At 35.5% G+C, this 24,208-nt stretch overlaps 1 protein-coding gene across 1 annotated transcript; it reads right to left on the bottom strand.

The window, feature by feature from the left end:
• Window positions 1–2,202: 2,202 nt before the first annotated feature.
• On the bottom strand, window positions 2,203–23,963 carry MAP3K1 (mitogen-activated protein kinase kinase kinase 1, E3 ubiquitin protein ligase). Its single transcript, XM_010005345.1, has 19 exons — window positions 23,819–23,963; window positions 21,143–21,349; window positions 19,416–19,616; window positions 18,400–18,516; window positions 17,717–17,865; window positions 15,159–15,280; window positions 14,372–14,453; window positions 14,063–14,240; window positions 13,376–13,666; window positions 12,824–12,945; window positions 11,717–11,808; window positions 11,285–11,474; window positions 9,682–10,960; window positions 8,620–8,772; window positions 7,154–7,316; window positions 5,816–5,947; window positions 4,685–4,827; window positions 4,078–4,209; window positions 2,203–2,785 (listed from the first exon to the last, which is right to left on the bottom strand). The coding sequence occupies exons 1-19, from the start codon at window positions 23,960–23,962 to the stop codon at window positions 2,636–2,638; spliced, it is 4,047 nt and encodes a 1,348-aa protein (XP_010003647.1). The 5' UTR covers window position 23,963; the 3' UTR covers window positions 2,203–2,635.
• Window positions 23,964–24,208: the final 245 nt, after the last annotated feature.

Genomic DNA, 24,208 nt, shown 5'->3' with positions numbered 1-24,208 from the left:
ACTAAGTAACGATACATCAAGTGCTGCATGTGAAATTGTCTGTAAAATGTGAAGTATAAGAAATATTTTAACCAATCAGTAAATCAAATGTATTTACATTACAATAAGCAAAGGACAAAATTTGTTCAAAAACTTTTATTTACTATAAAGACAAAAAACACCAAAATAGGTACAAATTATACTATATAAAATTGGTTCAATGGGGTAAAAACTTTTAATTAAAATATCTTGATATATTTAAAATAACAAAGGATACAATGAAGCCAAATTTCTTAACCCAGAGATTTCCATAGAATTTGCTTGCACAGTAAGGTGCTAATAGAAGTTAGCCCTTAAGCCCTGGAAGTCTTAGGAATCAGTCACATAGCAAATATAATTTCATTGTGAAAGTGAACTTTGGTAGAAGAAACTCTATAGGACACCTGAGGTAGTAGAAACTGGAATAAACAGCAGTAGACGTTATTTACAACTTAAGTACCAAATAACATTAAGAACACAAAAAATAATTACACAATATGATTTTCAGTCCAGCTTTGATCCAAAGAAAATAAGAATATTACATCACATCTCCATTTTAAAAACACCACAATTGCCAGGAAGCCGAGGGAAACGCAAACAAACTCAAATGCATTTGGACACCTAGAGGCAGTCTGAGTTTGAAATGTGGTAGGCATGGTGATCTACAAAGTAATACTGATTAGCTGAGGTTCATCAGTTTATACAGTTTACATTTCTGCCAGAAACAGTATTACAATCTGACAACTGATTTTCCAGTACATGAATTGGCAAGAGTGCATCCTTTAAAGCTTGCACATAAGAAGGACTTGGAAACAATCTTATTAGAATGAGAAATTCTAAAGTGGTCAAAAAAAAAAAAAAAAGTCAAGTACAAAACAGTTAGAGCTACCAAACTTCACATTTCAGTATTATCATTTTAACTCTTCAAAGTCTGCCAGTCTTCCAAAACAAAGGAATGTAAAATTTCCAAAAGAAACATATTCACAACTAATGACACTGCTTTTTTTTTTTCTTAGTATGAGCACTATCATTCCTGTAAACTTATCTTTAAGATGTTTTACTTCCAATTTGTATTGTACATTTTTAATGTACTATAGCTTATTCAGTTTGTCCTGAGTCTTTGAAAATAACCAATTCTATTTCAGTCCAACAATTCAACTGGCTTCTGAAGAGTTAAAACATGAACAGTATTTTTTTTCCAAATGCATTAAACACAATCAGTACTTGATTAAAAAAGATCCCCATATCTTAAAAAAAGCAAAAGAAAAGCTGCCATTTTCCTTCAGAATTACATGCATCAGAATCTAAAAACCTGCCAGTAAAATAATTTTTAAAACTTGTTTTAAAAAAACATACCTGCTAAAAATACAAGTTTTGCACTACAGGTGAAGCTTTACTTCACATTTTACTTTAACTTGCTTTTCAAGTCCGAGTTTGTTTCTTGTTAAAATAAATACCTTTCTTATGGTAATACTTTTAACATTTTCAAATTAAATTATCACTAATGGCTACAGTAAATAGATGATGTACGGCGGAAGGAAAACAGCAGGTAAAACTTACCAGTAGAGAGTGTGGCCTCTTTTGTTGGCACCATACTTGGCACCTGCTCCCACTGAAGTACAGGACAATGTTTTCCATAAACAAAAATGGGAGCTGAGTTTGAGGCCTTTAACAAGGAACATCTCTACCCGATTTGCCAGAAGAAACAGCTATATGAAAAGAAGGCTCAACAACTTTTAGCATGATCCAGACTAAGTTGTTTTATACAGAACAATATATATTTTTTTAAATAACCTATACTATCAGAGCCTTCAACACTGCCTTGTTGAAGGCGACTTTTTTTTTTTTATTCCAGATTTCCAGCAAATCTGTTTTTAAAACTTTTGTGTCAGCAAGGTGTTCCATGACACAGCTTGCACCTTTTTCTAAAGACTATTAAAAAATATCCCCTTTAAAGTAAAAAATACAATGCAAACAAACTTTTAATTTCAAAAGAAATTACATGGCCAGCAGTAAATGCACAGTGAACGACAACTGCCTGCTCTTACTTTAAGGAAGTCATAATGTTTGTTTTTTCAAAGTATCCATCACCAAAAGGTATCCAATGTTTGGATAGCTACTCAGAGAACTTGTGATTGAAAGGGACAGACACAAAACTTCCTTTTAAGCAGTGCTGAAAACTGACTAATTGCAGAACCATCTGCTTACATCTACATGATGTGAAATTGAACAGTGATTGCTATATTAAAATAGATCCTGAGCCCCTCAGCTGCTAATATTGCTGAAAAAGTGCTCCAAATAGAATAAAAATCACTTATCTGCTAATCATGCAGATTTAGGAAAAAATGCTTGTGTTCACCTAGAGCCAGATGTTTGGAAAGGCACAGTTTACAAATCTCTGCACAAGTTGTAAAATGTTGCATACTGAGCTTAGGTAAAAGATCTTGATTTGTCAATCACATACTTAGGTAAGGTCCTCCACTGGCCTTACATCCTTGATGTTTCTATCCTTACGGCCAGCAGAATAATACAATTTGCTGTGCTCAACTGCACTGCAGGACAGTTACTGTATATACAGCAGAATCTTCTTCAGTATAACAGCCTTGTATCTAATTAGCTACCACGTAGTACGGAAGACTGGGTGTTTCAGCAGCTCCCTCGATGGGGGTCTGTCCTGAGGTTGAAGTTCCAAACACCGAAGAGTCACATCTTTCAAGCCAGGAGACAGGTGTGTAGGAATTGATGGCGCAGTAGTTGCACTAGCAATCTGAACAAAGGGAAAGCAACACTTTGGATGTCAGTCATTCTCAAGACCCCTCTTTTGCACCCAAAACCTTCCACAAGCTGATTATTTTCAGATGACAAGATATATTTATCAGCTTTTCTCCACTTTGCATATTTCTTACTGCAGTCTGAAGATTACATTACTGTTTCCATGTTATAAAATGGGTCTTAAGTTGCCCTTATGTGTCTTGCCTTTCAGAGTCTACCTCTCTCATTGAATTTTTCTCTACATTTTCTTCTGACAGCAGGATTCTGTAGTGACCATCTGCTGAGCACTCTGCAAATAATGCTCTTATGCCACACATATGGGTATTCTTTAGTCTACTGTTAGCTGTCATTAGCCAACATGGAGATATATTAAGCTGAGGGATGCTACATTCTGATATGCTAAGCTGGGTATACTCCCTTGCATTGTCTTTATTGTATTTCCACTAACACCACAAAGGGAAATCTTTCTCAGGCACACAGATCACTCCCACCAAATTAAGCTAGAGAACACTAGAGTGGCACCCCAGAATCACAGACACAGAATCAAGACAGTTACATCTCTTTATCACAAGTGATTTGTACTTAATTAGAACATTTTTTAATACAGCTGTGCCAGTTTGGTTTTGTGGGAACACTTTCTTCACTTATGCTAGTGAAAATGCTAGTAACTTTCTTTACTTGCAGCAGTATGTTCTTCATTCATGTCTACAGCTCAGCTAGACTTTTAGAACTAAATACACCTCATTGATTTTAGTAAGAAACGTAAATGCCAAAATCAATGATCTAGAAAAGAGAGCCAATATTCATGGACAGCATAATGGTAAATATCTTTCAGCAAAATTTGAATGTGAAATGTCAGGTTTTTGCCAAAGGACATTTTCCACTGTGAAACAGGAATCCACACAAATGTTTTATGGCAGTTTTGCTCCCATTTTACAGAATTGTAAGAACAAGTTCAAACCTCAATCTTCTGCCTAGAGTAAAGATCAATTCTATTATCAATATTTTTTAACCTGCTACACTATGTATTTATATCCTAGAATAGAGCTTAAAACTTTTTCTGCATATTATTGTGTTGGTAGCCTTTTTTTTTTTTTTTAAAGTATAATTAGATCAGTATCAGTATTGATTTTCTACTAACAGCTCCAATACAAGGAAGAGCTATTGCAACAAGCCCTACAAGTTCTATACTTTTCTAAAATTCACATTGCTCTGAATGAATTAGTAATTTCTTGAATATTAAATTAGTCAGTGCCTTTGTAGCATATTGGTAACAAAATATCTCACCTTAAATATCAGAGCAAGATGATTGGAGTGTTTCTCAGCATTCCAGGGAGGTTTAGCACAAGCCATTTCTATAACAACGCAGCCAACACTCCACACATCACAGCTCCTACCATATTGCTGACCTCTCAAAACCTGAACAGACAGACCAAAGCTCAGATTACCTGCTTCAAAGTCTTGTAAACTCTTAAGTAACTTAGATGGAAAAAAAAATAAAATAAAATAATCAACCAAGTGCATTCAGATCAACATTTCAGGCTAAGAGAATGATCAGTGATGTAAATGCTGTAAGATTCACACAGCTGTGTAGAGCTAGTTAATTTAAAAGCTGATAAGGACAAAGCAAAGTACCTTGCAACCGTTAGCTTTTGATCAAATGGTTATTTGGGCTTTAATAACAATACTTGTGATAGATAAATCTTGTAACAAACTACTTGAAACAACTTTGACAGCAAGAAAGAAATGTCAATATTGCCACATTGGAATGATTTCTATTCTTTAGAACAAATAAAACATATTTGAAGCATTTACAGCAATTTTGTTCAGCTGTGTGAATTAGCTTAGAGTTCAAACAAACTTTTTGAAGTAACTTCCAAAACTGGTTTCTTACCTCTGGTGCCATAAATGCAATAGTTCCCAACAACTGTCCCTGAAACTCCCCAGCACCTGTTCCTTTTGATGCCAACCTGGCTGCAGCTCCAAAATCAGCAATTCTTAATCTATGACCTGTGCTGTCAATTAGCAAATTGGCACCTGTCAACAGCATAATAAAAATACTGCTAGTTGGGTTTCTATAAAGGTAAAAAGATAAACAGACTTTCTTCTTCCCTCCACTTCAAAACTATAAATAGCTTGATGTTCCCCACCCCTAACAAAAAGGAAATCTAAAAATCAAAGGGAAAGTATAATAATGTCACTTTTTTATTCTGCCTGAATAATTCTGTACATGTCTTGAGGCTGTGTGAGAAATTTACAGAAGCAATCAAACTTTCAAAGTAGGGCAAGCACAGGATTTTGGAACAATGCCTGGAAATGGAATAATGAAAGAAAGAAAATGGTGACCTAAAAGCCTAGAGGTTTTCATTGCCTACAGCTCCCTGTGAGACGTAAACTTATTTCATCCTTGAGAAACTTTGACTTGTCTTGAAGAGAACTGCAGAGCAATTGGAAGTTCTCCTATTTTAAGAAGAAATAATAAAGACAAGTATTTGCCATTGATATGTTGCTACTTATCTGGATCTCCCCAGTTCATGGACAGCTATAATATTAAAGGGAAAAGTTAACGAAGACTGGAATTTCCTAAGAAAGTTCACATTTCACTCAAACACAGTAAAACTGTGTTTATGTTCAGTTAGAATGAAGGAAGAAAACTCATCACAATATTCCTATATGTTAGAAACCTGACTCCTTTATCTGGCTTGTTCACAGATTTTACTATCATTTCAGTGTAAGCATTCACATTAATTTAACTAGCAGTCTTCAAAGCTCCATGACAACTTTGTATTTTATTTGAACAAACTGAGAAAATAATTTTTTTAAACTATCAGCACTGGTAGCAAATATCCCCAGGCATGCTATGAACATTCTGATTAATTTCAGTAATTAAAGGTTAAGAATGATCAAACAAACCCAACAGAAATGCTACTATTGAGGTGGTATCTGAGAGAAGCAGTAAGACTCAAGCCACATGAGATGCTGCTTTCTGAATACTCCTTTTTAAAAGACATTAAGTAATTCTCACCTTTAACATCTCTATGGATTATCTGATTCTCATGGAGGTAAGAAAGGCCACGTAACAGTTGTTCCGTGTAATTAACAATAACCGATTCTTTGAAGGCTCCATATTTACTTAACAAATGAGCAACTGAACCCCCTAGAAGAAAAAAAAAACTATTTTATAAACACTTGTATTTTGTATTAGTAGAATGCAGCACTGCTTCCTAAAGTTGGAAATTGGTATTTCTAATTTGTACACAGATTTCTCCTTGGTTACTTAATTACTTTCTATCTGTATACATTAAAGACATAAGTATTTCCTCTCTTTTCCAAAACTCATAGATACTCAAGAATCTATGGTATATGCATACTCAAGATTTTGGATTCCCATCGTGACTCTCAAAGTATTCTAATACAGTTTGGACCTGAATGCGGTAAAGACAACTCTTGACATTTCATTACCTAAATAATATTATTTCAGAAAAATTATAGTTAAAAAAAGCTAAACACCTTGAGTTTTGAGAAAATACTTTCCACACCGTTGCTTGTAATAAAACATACTTGGGCTTTGCCTGTTAACATTTTAGTACTGTGAAGTGGTTTCTGCCAAAGAATGTAAGTAAGGGTGCAATGCTTTATTTTATAAATCAGGATGTATAACCACCAACTCCAGTCTTGGTAACAGGATGGCACAACATATAATCTGATTTGTAAAAGTAACAGGGTGCCTTCTTAAAAAAAGAATATAGACTTTCTTGTTCCAGCTGTATACAATAATGAAAATATTTCACTATTTGCTACTAAATTGCCACTTCATACATTTAAGATTTGAACATATTTTTCCCCGAGGCATCCTGCCTACTATTTTTAGAAATATTCTGTCTTCTTAAATGCCTTTGCATGTCACCTCACACATTTTTCATGAAAATATCTGGGACAAAGGCAAGTGACAGGTATTCCTAACTTTCTAGCAAAGTTATTTTAATAATAACTTAAGAGTTACACAGGTACACTGAAAGAGAAGCAGATTGATATATTTCCAAAGGAAGTGTCTGTCTCTCAAATTTCTAACTCCTCACTTAGATTCAGAAATTGAGGAAAAATTAGTAAAACCTTTTTGTTCAGGGTTTCCAACTACTTCAACCGTATGACAGATTAGGTATAGGAAATTCCAATCCATGAAAGGATGCATTTGTCAGAATATTGCTATGACAACCTAAGCTATTCTGTAAGTACATCTTTACACTGGTTAACAATTACAATACAAATTTAGCAAACTGAAGTGGTGCAAAATGCAGTATGAAACTACATAGCTTGAGGCTCAACTGCTATTTTAATTTTATTTGGCCTAATAGTTGTTTACCTGCCATCCATTCAATAAAGAGGTTATAGTTGCTCTTCTCACATGTAGCACCCAACATTCGAATAATGTTAGGGTGGTTCAGATGACTCATCATCCTTATTTCTTCTCTCAGTGCTTCAACTACCTCTTCTTGCTCAGATGAGGTGTTCCTGACATATGTCACCTGTTTTGAAACATGGTGTTCAGACTCCTCTTATGTAATTATCAGCCCCATAACCCTCCCTTTATATACAGTAACAAGTTTTGCACCCCTTTTCACCATTTGGAAATACCAAGTATCCTTTTATCTCAAGTCTTTTCAGCTGAGAATCTATTTCCATGTGAGTCAATCATAGAAAATCTAGAGTGAATTTCCTGGGAAATACCAACAAAGTGGCAAGACTTTACTCTTCACTCTCTGCTTAAACTAGGAAATTTTTATTTTTTTTTTCTTATGTTGAAGAAAAGGAAGAAAGATAAGGCCTGAAATGGGATTCTGACAGTGTTGATGGTTCTAAAATTTTTACCAGCTTAACCATACTGTTTCATAAATAAGGTTCTTATCCCAGAAATTTCAAGTGGAGGGGCAGGGGGAAGCAGATCAGAAATCCTGTAATGGAACTGAAGTCAATCCCAGCTCGAATCCATATTAAAATATGAAGCAATGGGTATGCTGCAGAGAATTTCCCCTGGACATCAGAACCATCATAATCTCTCCAGGATAAGCCTGAAGGACTATACAGACAGTCCTACACTTTGACAAGCAAGAGAATTTCTAAGAAGGAACAGCTCATGACAGATATTCTTTTTCTGATTAAATGTTTGAAAATATTGCTCACTTCCAAAGGAGTAAGTTCACTCTAGAATAAAAAAGTTACAATATCTCCCTATGTTGGTATCACTGATTCCAATCTAAGGCACCTCAGGTGTGAGATTCTCACACCTAGAACCTTCAAAAATACTGAGTGAAGCATGTGTGTTTGGGCCTCCTTTTCTCAGTCACACTTCTGTATCTACTAAATTAAGTATTTTAAAAAAATTGCTTTGGGATCTGAGGAAGCAAGCATTAAGCTACATTTCTTCCACTTAAACTGTTTTAGGGGAAAAAAAATAATCTTGACAAGTAAGGGGAAATTACTTTTAATAGCTACCTTGCAAATGGGACATTAATTTGAAATCAAGAGATTAGGCTCTCTTCCTAAGTCTATCACTGACTTATGCACTTAGCTACAGTAAAAATGCATGTGAAGAACTGTGAAAGAAAATGTGTATATAAAAGAAAATATAGTATTTTCTTCATTTTAAGGAGAAGTGAAAAAACTGAAAATATGCTAATACCACAAACATAAAGACTTGTGTTACATGAGAACACATAACAGAGACCAAAGGAAGCAAGGAACACGTGAGAGCTGAGAACTTTTGTATTTAACACTACCAGGAAGTACTGAAGAACAAGCACAATGTATTCAAGTAAGTGAAGTATTTACCTGTTTCACAGCCATTAATGTCCCCGTTCCTACATCTTGAGCTTGGTAACAGGAGGAGAAAGCTCCAAGTCCAATTTGCTGACCTTTAAGCCATTCTGCATCTTCTCTGTAATGGTGTTTTGCTTTGGTATGTCCAGGCAGGGTTTCTGGGGTCTGCAAATTAAATTCCAAATCAATTCCATGATTACTAGCATGCATCTAAACTGTGGACGTTCTGGAAGGTTATGAAATATCCTAGCTTATATACTTCTCCTCTGCCTTACAATTCTGCATGCTATACATGTTTCAGCTGAGACCAGAGGACCAGTATATTTCATAATCCACAAACTCATACTGTATGTAAGAATAGAAAGTCTCCTCTATATTACTACCTGAAGGTGAAAAGATTTAGGAACACAAACAGGAGCAATACTTTTTTTTCTATTCATGACCTCACATTTAGTTGAGGTTTTAGTTAACACCTACAGTAGACACAAGCAAAATCCTGTTGCTTTCTTCTTGTTGCGGCCATTTTACACTTCACATCTTTTTACCTCATGCAAAGGTTCACAAATAATACACTCCTTATTCTAATTTCTCATGCTTTTGTCTACTTGCAAACAAAGATATTTTTTACAACTTCTAAAGTATCTCATCTTCTCTCTCAAAATGGGCCAATAACAAGACCTCTTCCAAATCTATCTTTTCTTTCAGAAACTAGTTTGGTTTTATACAATTGCCTTCAAAGTAATTCAGCTTTAAGACTCACTACAGTTCTACTCCTCAAAATCTTTGCTCTAATTGCCTGGTTTTCTGACTTTTACACCTCCTTCTTTGTCATTTTGGTAGACAGTTGGTAGATGACAGTGTTTCTCTTTCCAATACCTTCTCTAACTCACTAATAACAATGGGAGGATTCTGTTAGCATCCTCAACTGGCAGACTGCTTATGCTCCAACTCCTAGGAAAACGTATTGAGTATCTTTGTCTTTTATGTAACTTCTGAAGTATAATGGCACTACTTTACAGATTCATTGAACCTCAGTTGAGACTAATTGAGCTAAATTTCCATAGATATACTTACATCCTGCTGAATGATTATGATATCTTCACCATTTTCAACCTGTAGTTGGGGAATTATTGGCAGGGCATCTTGTGATGCTGACATCGCCATAGCAATAGCTAAAGCTTCCTCCTCCTCAGCTTCCATCTTTTCCTTGCATTTTTGGTTATGATTTACATCATCTTTGTAAGTATCATCATTTTCTGCCCGCTCAGGAGAAAGAACTGCAACTTCAGACTTGAATGTAACTGTGCCATCACTTGTTGGCATAGAGGCCTCAAGTAGGTCCTCAATACTGGAATTGAGCTCTGCATTAACATCCAGTCGACACTTTTCATCAACTGGTGTGAACACTGTCTCTTCACTTGGTATAACAGCACTGCTACTACTACCATTATTGACATCACACTGTGAAATATCATTCAGGTCTAGTGTCATACTGTTTTTTAAGGTTTCTCCCTGCTTGTTTGCATCACTTGGGGTGGGTCGTGATGGCTTTGGCCTGTGTATGTGACTCGATGGCAATGGCCTGGCTTGGGTGAAAACTGGAGAAAGTTTCTCTTGTTCTTTATTTTCAGAACAGTTTCTCTGAAACTGGAGAGAAAGTTTCCGCTGTGTTTGAGGAGAAGGTGAGGGGATTTTGCAGGGAACAAATCCCTGAGGTCTAAGTTTAGAGACATCTGTTACAGTGCCAGCTGGTACAGATGGATTTGAAGGAGACAGAAGCACTGGGAAGAGTGACTGGGAATGACTGGATGGGGAAGAAGAGTTCAAACACTGACTGGGGGGCTTTCCTTTTGTTTGAATGGCTGGCTTTGGTTGCTCAGTGGTTACTGATGAAACAGGAAGTCCCACAGCAAGGCCAGCCAGTGTCTCAGAAATGTCCTCTGGACTGGCACTCTGTTTTTTATCACTTAAACCTTTCCCACTTTTCCCTGATAACTGGACAGTATTGTTAGGTGTATTATTTTCTGTAGCTTCTGGTGAGTTATCTGGTACAGGTAGCTGCAAAAAGTCTTCATGTTGGCATTCCCCAGAGTGCATTTCTTCCATGCCTAGCTGGATAGCTTCTGCAATTTCCATTTCATCTGCTATTGCCATTAGACGTCGACGCATTCTTGCGTAATGAGTAGAGCTCGTCACACTCAACATTTCTAACAGCTTTACAAAAACATGGGGCACTCTTGCCACCATTCTTGCTGCACTCAAAAATACTCTCCGTGATAGTTTACCAACCATTGAGTGGGAATTGTCAATTGACTGCAAGGCGAAAGTTAGGAGGGAGAGAAGTTTCTTATACCTAAAAAGAGAAAAGAGGTATTTTATACACTGATTCGTTCCAGTTAGTGCCAAGAAAGCCATTTACAAGCTATAATACAGGATTATGTACTTAGCTGTCAGTTCTAAAGTAGAAAGGAAACTTATTGTTGCCCTGGTGCTTAAAAATTGATTCACAGGTCAGAATTTTTACAAAAAGGCAACCATCTGCTCCATAAACTAAGCACTTTTACATTTAAATATATACTATTTGCTTACAGGAATTAAAATAACTGGGTTTTTTTAATAAATCACCAACAAAACATCCAAGTACAATGATTAATAGTCACACAGTGTAAGAAAGTACCTGTCTACTACAGTATCAGCCTGTAGAACATCTCCACAGACAATGTGGGGATAAAATTCACCAGGAAATTCCAACAGAAGTCTGTCTGTTAGACAGAGTCTCCCAAGCAGTGCTTGCCAATTGCTAGATTCAATTTGGGTTCCAAGAATACAGTTTAAGACATAATCAACACCACCAATACCAATGGACCCTGTAAAAAATGTGGATAAAATAAAAATTAGGTATGTTCATAATCTAAATTCTGATCTAAATAAATATCAGAACTCACACAGAAATACACCTTGTGTGCCCAAATTACCCCCCTCCCAAATTGCTGCAGTACTGTTCCCTTTGCTGTGCTGATATTAGATAAATCCTGTATTTTAAATTTAAGACACTTCAGTATATTTGCTTGCAATTATAATTCAATTATATATGAAGAGCTATTATTACCAGATTTCAGTATTTCTCTCCCAACTGCCAGCTCGCCTGCTTGGCCTTTACACATCTCCAATAGCGTTGAGACTGAAAGTTGACTTGTTCGACTGTAAGAAATTAAAACAAAAAATAACTCTTAGCAAATGCTTTAAAGGAAAAACATTCTAATAACTATGTCTCGATAATTGTTACCTTGGAATTGTGTATGGAAAATTATATCATCTCACTTTATCTAACATATTCCTATAATCATCTGTGAGCTACCAATAGCTGTGACATTTTCTACAAGGGTACTTCCAGAAATGTACTGCTCATCACTAATAAATAAACAAAAAACCTGAATAGGACCTCATCCTCTTGCAAAACCAGGCCAAATGCAGGAACCCAGCAACACAATAAACAATTCTATTTCACTTCTTCCTTTAGCTTTACATATTCTACTGGTAGACTATTGCTAAGGCATTTCTAGTTCCAGCAGAAATGCTGCTTAGGAACTAAAACTAAACATAGAAAAAACAAGCTGGTGGACTTCTGCATCTAGTGTACACTGCAGGTGAATAAACAGTTGGTCTGACAGAACAGAGTAGAGTTTGAGAGAGGAAGACGAGGCCTGCTCAAGCCAGAAATGCCATTAACTCAGAATAGCCACCTCTGAACATTGCATTGTGAAATAAAACATACAAATGTTACGTTAACATTTTATGGCAGACCTGCAACAGCTTCTGTTGAAGTAGGAAACATACATGATTGGTACTGGCTGATGGGTGCTTTCTGACTGCTTAGGGTCATGATAATTAGACCAAAACAACATTAGCTGAGCTAAACCCAACATCGTCCTTTATTTTAAGGGAGAAAATAGGCCTCATGAAAGTAAAGTATCATTTAAAATCTCTAAGTGTTGGAAAAATACGTTCCGGTGCCTCCAAAATCTGCATACTTCAAGTCATAAGTTTGTTGGTAACAATTAGACTTCTGCAAAAACAATTATACTTATGATCCACACATTTAATTTTCTCACCAACTATAAACAATCTCCTAGAATCACATAAGTAGCAACAAATGAAGCTTCAAAACATTTCAGTAACAATACAAAATTAATTTCAAGTTAATGAGACACCTTACCTGTTGGCATCTGCACATTTAACCAAAATCGTCTCTACAACTGGCTTAAGAAGTCGCTGTAGTTTAGTTCTCTCTGCCAAAGTATGACAGGGAGTATATACCAGCATGGCTCTTAAAGTTTTCTAAGAGAAAGGAAAAGAGCAAGACAAAATCAAATTATACACTTAAAAAAATATAATAATTCTACACAGTTTTATGTAAATTGCATTCAAAATACCAATGAAGTGTTCAAAGGACAAATAGCTTACTACATAATCACTGTCAGAAACAGTAGTGTGTTCTCTGAGGTTGGAAAGAACCCAGTCATACAAGTACTGCTGACACTTAGCACTACAGTAAGCATTTATTTACACGTGGCCAATAGAGTCATGCTGTTTCACTCTTGCTAAGTACTTTGTTCATCTCTTTCAGACAATGGTTAATACTAGTCATCAGTGATGCTCAGCAACAGTTACTAGGGTTCCTGACTTCATGCACCTCCTTTTCCCTCCTCTCTCAAAAAATTAAGTAACTTCAAAATTACTAGAATACAATGAGTAAACAACTACTTACTAAAGCAGCAACATACACTTTGTAGACAGGGTCAGCACAGACCATGGACAGCACACTGCAGCATGATTCCACCACTACATCTCCTGAGATATTGGTCTGAGATGACCCACTGGCTGCTCCAAGAGCTCCAGCACTTGTGTTGTTTCCATTGCTACTTCCAGAGTTTCCAGTGCTTTCTCCATTAGCCAGTAATAGAGCACCACTAACGTCATGGGAAAGTCGTCTAAGTGCCATCTCTCGTATATTCCAGTTTCGAGAAAACAAGCAGCCAACTAACTCCATTCCAAACACCTGCCAAGGAAAAAAGAAAGCCAATGACACATGACTTAAATGGAATAATACTGTAACTTAAGGACCTAGGAAGAGCAATAAAAAAAGAACAAAGAGATGTTTCTGTTGAAAAATCACCTTAAGTAGTCTGAGAGCAAAAATGTGTCAAAAGGTACAAAGTCTTAGAAAAAGAATCTGTGAGAGAAGTGAAACATTTTCTTACATGGATCTTTAATACAAGGCCTGAAATAAAGCCCAAAACTGAAATCCCATTTAAAACAAGACTGGAAAACCTTTTCTTCTAATGCAAGTTAAATAGACTTCTTTCTAGTAATAATCAACCATGAATTGTTGATCTAGCAGAAGAGTTCAAAATCAGTTCTTACGTTTGAAGCTTCATTTATAAAGTATAATTACCTGAATCCATGGCTCAGCTAAATCTTTATAGGCAGAAGGGATCTGCTGGACCCCATAATGAGTAAGGTTAAAATTACTGTCTTGGGTTCTTCTCTGTGATCCAGTAGTAGATTGCTGCTGAGTTTGTTGCTGAACCACACGGAGAACAGAAACATCCACAGGGCTGGGCAATTCATGACTACAGATTAACAGCAAAAACCATGGTTTAACAAATTAAACATATACTGAGGTAGATACTTCAGTGTATTTAGGAACATCAACTAAGAATCCAGAAATAGACAGCTTGGTATACACAGACTGAACCCTTACCTATAGAAATCATGAGATCTCCATTTAGATCTACAAAGTGGACAGATAAGTGGCTCTCTGTTTCTTCTGCATTCCTCTGCCCCTGAAACACAGAAATAGGCACTTCAGTTTTACTACATATAAAACCAGAAGATAGCATTGCTACTGCTAAGTTTTACTAAAGAACATCAGTTTCAGGATAAACACTTCTGAGCTATCTGCACCAACTTAATAAATATGGGCATTTAAACATTTTTTGCATGCACAAATGCTTCAGTTTAGCTCTACAATTAATATTAAAAGTTATTAACTTAAATGAAGTTCCTTTTGTATCTTAAACACAGCCAATACTTTCACAAAATACAGGAAATTAAATTTTATTTGTTAAAGTGAACTGTAACTATTTATAGATTTCATGCTTAAAAAGCCTCTATATAATTTTAGCTAACAGCAGATGACTTTCATACATTCTAATGACCAGTCACAGTGGGCTTAAATTCTGTTCCTAACCTTGCTCTAAGTGGACATAATTTTTACAAGCAAGTGAAAGAGGCTCACATCTCCAGCCCTGCAGTCAATTTCTTTCTCAAAGCATCAAAATTACAAAGTTTATTTTTGGATAACTGATAAAATAAGGCATATCAATACTACCCAAATGACATCAAACTGTCACAAAGAACTAGCAGTCATTACTTAAGAGCAGGCTTCTGCTTTTTTACTTCCAAAATAAACAAAAAAACCCAATGAAAATACATGAAGTTATAATATTTAGGCACTAGAACTTAACAAGACAAAGATGACAACATACATATTGACATGCAGTGGTGGTGTAATTTGTTCCTGCAGCCATCTTCACACACAGTTAGGCTTTCTTCATCCAGCATGCCTAACAAACAAATGGGGCACATCTGTTCTTCTTCATCCTTCATACTAAAAATAGACATTTATGATTGTAAAGTGGCACATCAGAAATACAGAACAGGTTTAACAGTGAAAAAATATTAACTTCCAGTTTGGAAAAGTTACTTCTGAAGAAGTATGGGCTGTTCATGGATTGTTCTGCTAAACCTCGGTCTGAATATGTAAACAACCATGTTTAGAAGCACTGAGAACAGATAGCACTTTGTTGAAGTGGGGAAAGTCACAAAATGCATGACATCTTTTCAAACTAGGTCAAATACCAATTAGAGATTGAAAGGCCCAGCCTTCAGCACTTACTTTTTTTTTTTCCTCTAAGTCTTTCTTAAAGAAACCAACCTTTGCTTTGTTTACTTATGTTTTGGTTTTGAAAAAAACAAATAAATGTTTAAATTCTAAAAGTTACCCGATTTTTTTCCCATCATACTCCTTTCCAAGTTTGAATAACAAAGCAGTTCTTAATTCACTAAAAGAAACTGCTTTTGAAGAATATATGTCAAACTTAAAAATTAACAGAAGGTAACAGACACTAACAAACAGATGCAACAGATTCACATGAACATTAACATATCTATATATCACATATAGGTTTTTTTAAGAAATATTTTTCCGTTTTACATTTCTTCCATTTTATTTACCTTCATCTTAATTTTTAAAGGGATGAGATTTCACCAGAAAAATTATTATGAACTTACACAACACGTAGGGAAAACCACACATTTTTATCTTCCGCAATACTGTTTAGAAGTGCAAAACTCTTACTACTCATAGTGAAAATTTAAGTTATAGCTAGCATGTGTCTAAAAGTTTGCAAGAGACCAGTATTTGCTCACCAACAATATATTTTAAAAGTAATATTAACTAGTATATTTATTATTCCTATACATGCATATTTCCTTCTGTTTCCTTGCAATTGGTTGATTTTTTTTAAAATCCACAATAATAAGTTTACAGTGAAAAATTAATTTCCACAACGTGCATAGAAACACATCTATTAATTTAAAACTTATTTCTGAAGAGTAAGTACTAAACAAAAAATAACTGCAGTCACAGTAATTATCAGAACTTTTATCTCAGATGAATAATATGCTTGGTGTTCTCCAATATTTGTATTCCAGGCAAGATTAGACTTGCACAAAAGAGCAACTTATCTCACTGAACCAGCAACACTAGGAACTAACCATCAGGTGGGCCAGCAAACAACTGAAAAATCTTTCATTCTGTAAAACTGAGATATAATGCAGCAAAGTTCAACATCAGGTAAAGCCAATTCTATGAAAAAAAAACCCACCAGTATTCTCTTACAGAAGCTATCTACATTAAAGGAACTGCCTTGCCAGATATGTAGTTCCAGAGCAGATTTTGTATTTAACTCTTTCTTGATGTAATCTGTTTACAGTGATACAATTGGCAATTTTGAAAAATAAGTACAGGATTATGGAACTTAAGGTAGTAACTTATACATCAGAATTGTAAATCTGTCTGAATATATCCACAGAATCAAAGGCTGGTTTCAGATGGAAGGGACCTTTAAGATCATCTAGCTCCAACCACCCTGCATGGGCTGGGACACCTCCCACTAGACCAGATTGCTTCAAGCCCCATCCAACTGGCCTTGAACACCTCCAGGGATGGGGTATCAAGGTACTCCCTAAATTATGTTTCACTTTACACAAAAGAATCTTGCCTTCTGGGGCTTGACCTGTCCAGTTCACTCACTAACACGTGCTCAAATCACTTTGTTTAAAAAATTAACCGGTACCTTTTCAAAGTCAAGGAAAAAAGAACATGCGAAAGGACTCAAGTAGTATAAGCCAGAGGAAAAAGCCCCAAAGAAAGAAACATATATAAATAAGGCATTATTTAATATTGTATAAATTATAAAAATAGTTACAGTTTAATAGTTCATTTAAAACAATTTAATAAACCATTTTACATTAAGTGTTTTAAAATATATTACTGCTTATGTTTATATATATATTTAATATATGTTTACACATTTACCCACAATTTTTTCAGTATATTGTTATAGGCACAAGCATTTCTCCAAAGCAGGGCAAGAGAAAAAGAAAAAACATGTTTTGCACTTGTCAACATTTGCACAAATGCTATATTTGAACAAATGCACATAAATAGCTTTCCAAAGTGAAAACATGCTTCTGCCTTGGACTTCCATTTTAAAAAGTTTCTCAAACTCAAAAGGGTAAAAAAAAATAAATAATAGTTTTCACAACTCCACATAACATTTTTCAAGCAGAAGATATAAACCAAATATGCCCATTTGGTATCACAGTAACTGTGCTCAACAAGATTGTTTGCAAATACAGAGACTTAACATGGCTTGAAATGAAAGCAGCTTTGAACAAAAAGAATGTAGGTGATTCTAAACATCCAAAATTAGAAGAGAACTACACATTAAAGCTATTAATTCCTTAGAAAAATACTAACCTGTTTTCTGAACTAGATGTAGAAGTGCTAGATGATGACAATGTATGAGAATTTGACATGCGTGAGACAAACTTCTGGATGGTGTTACGAGATGGAGCTTTGATCCTCGAGCTACGCCTACTGTGATATTTCTGGAACAAACTCTCAACCTAACATCAGAAAAAGATAGCAACAGTCGTATTTATGCTATGAGTAGCTTTCAGTGAAAAGTAGTATTGCTGAAGCTCAGCTACTGCTAGAAAAGATCTAATTCACCTTCGCAATAACGCATTAGCAGCAGCAATTTCAAAGTCTTACTAGTAAACAGATTACAAAAAACATTTTACAAGAAAAACATTTGCTTACTGAAAACAAATAACAGCTATAAACACACACACAAATACCCTCATTTCATATACCTTTCAGCTAATCAGTGAGACATATAGGAATCTGAGTAGATGGTCCAGCATTTTAATAATTCACTAAACTACAGCTCTCTACTATTGTCTTTTATTTGCAGTTTTTGTTGGGTCTTTTTTACTATTTACAGAGCTCTTAACACTGAATTAAAGATAAAATTTAAAAATATATGCTCTTGTTGTTTTGAAAAGCAAGTGTTTTCAGCATTTTTAAGATAATATCCTGAAGACTTTTACCTGGAGTGTATTTTAGATTTGCCATTAAATCTGTTAGAACTTGATTACCTCAAAGTTCTTCAGTGTCTTTCTCCAGAGCATTGGGTCTGATGGTTCAAGCTGGAACACCCGCAGCATAACAAACAGCAGATGAATACAAAATGTTCCACGGCCACAGCTACAAGTCTGCAAAAAACCAAAAAAGTATATGCTAAGGCTGTATTGAATTGATAATGACTTAGATAATGTTTCTACATTTAAGTGCATCATAGAAAATATATCACCCTTCCTCTGAAAAAGAAAGTTGTTTATGAAAAACATTTCTTATATAGGTATAAATATCTTACATGGCCTTACATAACATACAAATTGCCAAAATATTATTCAGGACCATAGATGGAAAACCAGACAACCACTACATGAATTTGCAATGGACTTTATCCATCACATTTTTTACTTTTAAAAAATCAACTGAAGCTGTTGCTACGCTTCATGCTATACAGTCACTGTATACTCATAATGAGACAACAACCAAACTTGAGATTCTTCTGTTTACTCTAAAACTTACGTTTTCCAATGCAGCATCACACTAGTAGTAGTATGAAAGTCTATTAAAAGTCTATTAAAAGGACCTCACTATGGATACTAATGAAATTATCACACTAAAGGAATTATATAAATGTGCTTGTCATTTATATATTTTAATATATATATACCCCACAAATAGAAGAAATAAAGTGTTTCAGAATGACAAACTAGGAAAACGAACTGGCCAAACTTCTAGCCAAAAATACTTAAGATACATAATTTGGCACCACTTCTAGGGATGAGAAGTAGACAAGACAACAGCAGTTACTTCTGAGTCTTTTTTTTTCTTTAAGAGAAGCCTTAGACAAAACTAATGTACTTGCTACATATTTGACAAAATACAAGCTGATCATAATATTACGTATAGACTACAACTTTTAGACATTACTTTTTAGAACCATTATCATGGACTAACTTGATCTAATTTGGTTCTCAACAGTTTTCTAAAATCAACTATAAACTAATAAAAGCTACAGACAACAGAAAAAGTTCTATACCTGAGGCCCAATAAAAACTCTGTATTTATTATCCGGACTGTCCCCTCCAATTAAGAAAGAGTTTGGTCCTATCTGCTGCAGCAAGTACAGCCTGGCTCGCATAACTTTGTTGACACGACGATTTGTTTCCTCAGGGCTGTATGGAGAGAAGCCATCTGGAGATGGGGCTCGTCGAGGTGGTGTTATTCGTCCACTCTGAAACTGCAGAATAAGTTCCATCACAAGCATACCAGGACAACAGTAAGTTTATTTAGGTGTTGGCTTTGGGTTTGTTTTTTTATCCTTCCAAGTAACGTGGAATAAGACAGTCCCTGAAACTACTACAACCTGCTTAAACTGTATGACTTGAGCTCTGTAACTGAAATTTTGTCTGGCATGAGAGAGAAAAGGAGTCTTTTAAACTGCTTCTATTTTCAAGTCTTCATTGGTCGCCTTACCATATTAGTACTGAATTAGCAAGTGTAACTCAATCAGAAGATAATCAGAGTCACGACTCTGAAGAGGAAACTCTTATGTGATGTAATAACACTAATATATTTCATAAAGAAACTCTGTGACTACACTTTACAAATGGGAATATACAGTCAACAAAGAACAAAAGTTTAAGAAATACCAGAGGAAAGGAAAAAGGACACAGCTTCCTCTCCTTTGCACAATTAAAGCAAGTTTCAGCTCAGGATTATTTTTTGTTGCTTTATTTTCCCCCCATAATAAAAAAATACAATCACCCAAGCCTTTTACTAAAATTATCTTCTAGTAAATTCACATTTCTAATATTTTGAGAGGCATTAATGGCTCTGTCGAATTTAAAATGTTCTTCATTGATTTATATCCACTTTGAATGTTATGGTTCAGGTTCTAATTGATTCACAGTCCATTAAAAAGATTGCCGGAACTTTTAAGGCTTTTCATGTGAAAGGTTTATATAAAATAAAGAAAAACAAAAAAGTAAAAGTGGATTAAAGGCTAAATTAGACAGTTTGGTGGGCTGTTGTGATTTTGGTTTGTGGAATTTTTTTAACCTTTCAATTTTTCTTTTCAAGAGGAAAAGAACTCAGCTGACGTGCTGTAAGCTGTGATATTCATCCCTAAATCAGAGGAATGGAGTACATATTTTAATGTATTCTGGTAACCTTATTAGAGCAATAGGAAAATAAAAGCAATTAGATTTTATTCTTATTCTGATGGCACTGTGAAGTTGTCAACTGAAGCTTAACTGTGGATGGGCACTTGTATAATAAGCAAACCCATTAGATACTATGACTCAAAACACTACACTCTTAATCTTATTTGATGAAGCAAGTCACTATTGCTGAAAATTTCCTACTCCAGATCTTTTCTAATAATAGAGATTTTAGTATTTTAACATGGAATAGAGATCTCAAGTAGTATACCAGTAACACTCCAAAAGAATCTTAATCCAGTCAACAATCCTATCTCCAATGGAATACACCTGCCTAGAGAAATGACATACAAAGCTACAGGTAAAAAACAAACTACTAGCACCTCTTTGTGAAATCTAAGAAATCTACATCTAAGAGTAGAGAATAAAATTCCACACATGAGAAACATGCGATATGCTCTGCATATCTTACTCAAGTGGTGCCCTGTCATAACCCCCTTGTACCAGCATCTTGCACTACATAGGGAGGATTAACTGTCTCTATAAGCAAAAGATTGCAGAATATAGCCAAATAAAAAAAATTATATCACAGTTTGCAACTTACAGGCACTGGAGATACCCTTTTTCTTCTAACACCTGGTGATTCAGATTTAACCGTCCTAGAAGATGATGAAGAGGAGCTACTAGGAGAAGGACTACGTCTTCCTTTCTGTGTAGGGGAAGAAGCAGTGCTTTGTCCTTCACCCTGAGGTTCTACAGAGAGTTTGGTAATTTCTGATCCATCTCCTTTCCCGGGGATAGGTTTCACCACCTTGAAGGAAGTAAACTATGTGTTAGAATTACAAATTGATAATTTTACACTAGCAAAAACCAAATTAATAAAAACTTGTTTTGCTAGCATTATATAATTTAGCCACTATTCAGACATCCAAAGTTTGCATATTCCCTAGGTTCTAGTATTAACATCTAACACGGGTTCTCTTGTTAATCTACAGGCAACACAAGAGTGAGAATCCGTTTTTTCCTGTCCAGTTGTGCCACTTATGTTAGTTGTGGCAGCGAATGATTTAATTATTGAAGTAATTCTGTAATTATCATTCACAATGTCTCAAAGGACAGAAGTTTCCCCAATTGGATAGTAGAAGCCAATTTTTTTCTATAAGCATTGTCTGCTTATTAAGAGTTATAATATTGGATCCATTTGTTGTATACAGTAAGAATCAGTTGAGAAATAGTACGGTTGCTATTTCCACAGCACAGACAGCACTTGTTGCAAAGTAAAAACTACTTTAAAATTGGAATCAAGGCAGCTAAATTAAGGTGTGCTGCACCCTGTAAGAACCACACCTGGGTTTTCTGCCTGACATGCAAGTAGAACAGCTACACCACATCTGGTATCTGATCTAATCACTGTGCATAGTACTGTACATGTGCTTTGTTGCATGAACACTGAATTTTGACACTGAGGCATGGAGTATTTCAAGACAACATCCAGCTGCCTGCCTCTCAAACCTACATAATGCATGAGAAGAGTAAGGCCTCTGGAAATTAATTTAAAAGCAGTCACAGTGGGCAGATTTAGTTTTAGGTCCACATTTTTTCAAGTCTTAGAGGCTTTACCCAAAGCTGAAAGGAAGCTGCAAGTAACACTTCAGATTAGCAAAGCAGACCTCTCACAGAAAGTTCCAGAGGTGTCTAATTTAGGCAATAAATGGAAGAGTATGGGGAAGAAGAAATATCTACTCAGTGCCTTTCTACCTAATCATCTGGACTGTGTCCACAAGGTCAATGCTATTTTAAACTGAAGCATTTAACTCATCCTGCTAAAGCTATTCCGGTATCCAGATACACATTTCAGTTTCAGCAGGCTACAGCGAGAAGAGGACAATGAGAAGTTTGTGGTCTAGCAGTTAGGCATTGCCTAAGAGTAGAAAAATGTGCATTTACAGCTTTGATCCAAGCATAGTTAATTTTACTTTACAAAGTCATTACATTTCATGTCCTGCAAACCTGAACTTTTCAGAAACCTGTGTTTACTACAGCTTTCAAATACACATTCTGCTGATTATGAAACTGAAGAGGATAAAGGAGTTATAAAAAGCAGTGCAACCTTTTTTTCCTACCAATCAATACTGTAATGCTTTTTCTTTCCTGGTAGGTCAGAATGCAAATTTGTATGCCTAAGGATTACCAGCTTCTAGTGCTTGAAAAACATTTAAAATGGAAAATGGCAGTAGCTGTGAAGCTGAAGCAAAGGAAGTTGTGTTAAAAAGCTTAGAAACATCAAGAAGAGTGGGCTGAGCAGGTAAACAATTTCAAGCTATGCAGTGACCAAGATGCACTTTAATTTTTTTAAAGACAGACACATTTTGTGTTTTTTCAGCCTTTGAGGTATTGTTTTTTTGGTGTTCTTGTATTTTCAACATTCTTTCTCATGACAAAAAGTTACCATAATAACCCTCTTATTTCTATTCTAGAAAAGCTGTCCTCAAATACTTTTTTACTGCATCAGAAGACCTTACCATCAAATTAGTCCTCCCACCTAGTTACACATTGCAGTCACCTTGACAAATGAAACTACACTTATAGGTAACTAATGGCTGTTAATTAAGCAGCATTACGCTGAATAAAATTGTAGCTACACTTTAAAAGTTTCAGGTTTGATCTGCCTGCAATTTCTTAAAACTGCCTCTGAACCACTTACACAAAAGCATTACCCAAAAGACTAACAGAATGCTCTAGTAGCCAAAGTTTAGCGGAGTTGAGACTGTGAAGGAGTTATTCAGCTTTTTTTCTGGTTCTATTAAGATTGCTGCTTGTTTGGTTTTTTTTATCTAGCAAAAATTCCATACACTTCCATTACAAAACATGGAAAAGTTGTAACATTTCAAAACAAGGAAAAGTGAAGTCATTAAACCCCTAAGAATCACAGAAGTACAAAGCACCACAGTGCAGTTTAGCACTCAAAAGTTTTAACCTAATGAACAGGAGCTACTTTTGTTGTTGACATTAGAGGGCACTGTTGTCATTGTATTATTTTATATTAAGACAAATCTGCAGCACAGCTATATGCCTTTTCTTAAAAAGAAAAAACTCAAATGAATGCATATGTTTCAGAATGCCAGCCACAGTTTCCTGTTAAACAGCTCACAGAAAATGGAGACCATACTTAGGAGCATGCAAATTGTTAAGAAAAAGAGGTTTCTAACAGAAAGAAATTTAAAGGATTTTTGTCTGTAACAGCTGTTACAGATACTGCCTTTCCATCAGTGCCACTTACCACAGGGCCTCTCCTGCTTCTTCTTTCCAGCCATTCATGCTTCCAGGCTGGCATACACGTTGCTTTGAGTTTTTCCCTGATCATGCGCTCTTCTGGGCGGTCATCCATCTTCTGCAACCCCCTAAGGGTTTCTTTATTCTCCATGTCACGACTACAGCAAATGAAAAGAAATAGTAATAAATACAAATAATTTTAGTTAAACTACAATGCCATAGCATTTTTAAACTTTGTGCCATCCTATTCTCCCTGCACTTACAACACAGCTGCTGAAACATTACTTCTGACTGATTGCAGAAAGTCTTTCACGAGATAGGACAAATTTGCTAGTCTGCCGTTTGCAGCATACCTGTTTTGAGGGCACACACATTGGACATCCAGTAAAAAGGTCTT

This window comes from Chaetura pelagica, unplaced genomic scaffold (genome assembly GCF_000747805.2).
Source record: "Chaetura pelagica isolate M959 unplaced genomic scaffold, ChaPel_1.0 scaffold37, whole genome shotgun sequence".
Classification (NCBI taxonomy): Eukaryota; Metazoa; Chordata; class Aves; order Apodiformes; family Apodidae; genus Chaetura; species Chaetura pelagica.
The sequence above is the reverse complement of the archived record's forward strand: the minus strand, read 5'-3'. Positions and strand labels throughout refer to the sequence as shown.

What these genes read in the sequence shown, in the direction of transcription:
- MAP3K1 (XM_010005345.1), bottom strand. Translation starts at nt 23,962, where the DNA reads ATGGAGAATAAAGAAACCCTTAGGGGGTTGCAGAAGATGGATGACCGC. An exon ending in AGATCTCATGATTTCTATAG is followed by an intron (nt 14,241 to 14,371) that starts GTAAGGGTTCAG and finishes GTTAATCTGTAG; the next exon opens with TCATGAATTGCCCAGCCCTG. An exon ending in TTGCATTTATGGCACCAGAG is followed by an intron (nt 4,210 to 4,684) that starts GTAAGAAACCAG and finishes CTGTCTGTTCAG; the next exon opens with GTTTTGAGAGGTCAGCAATA.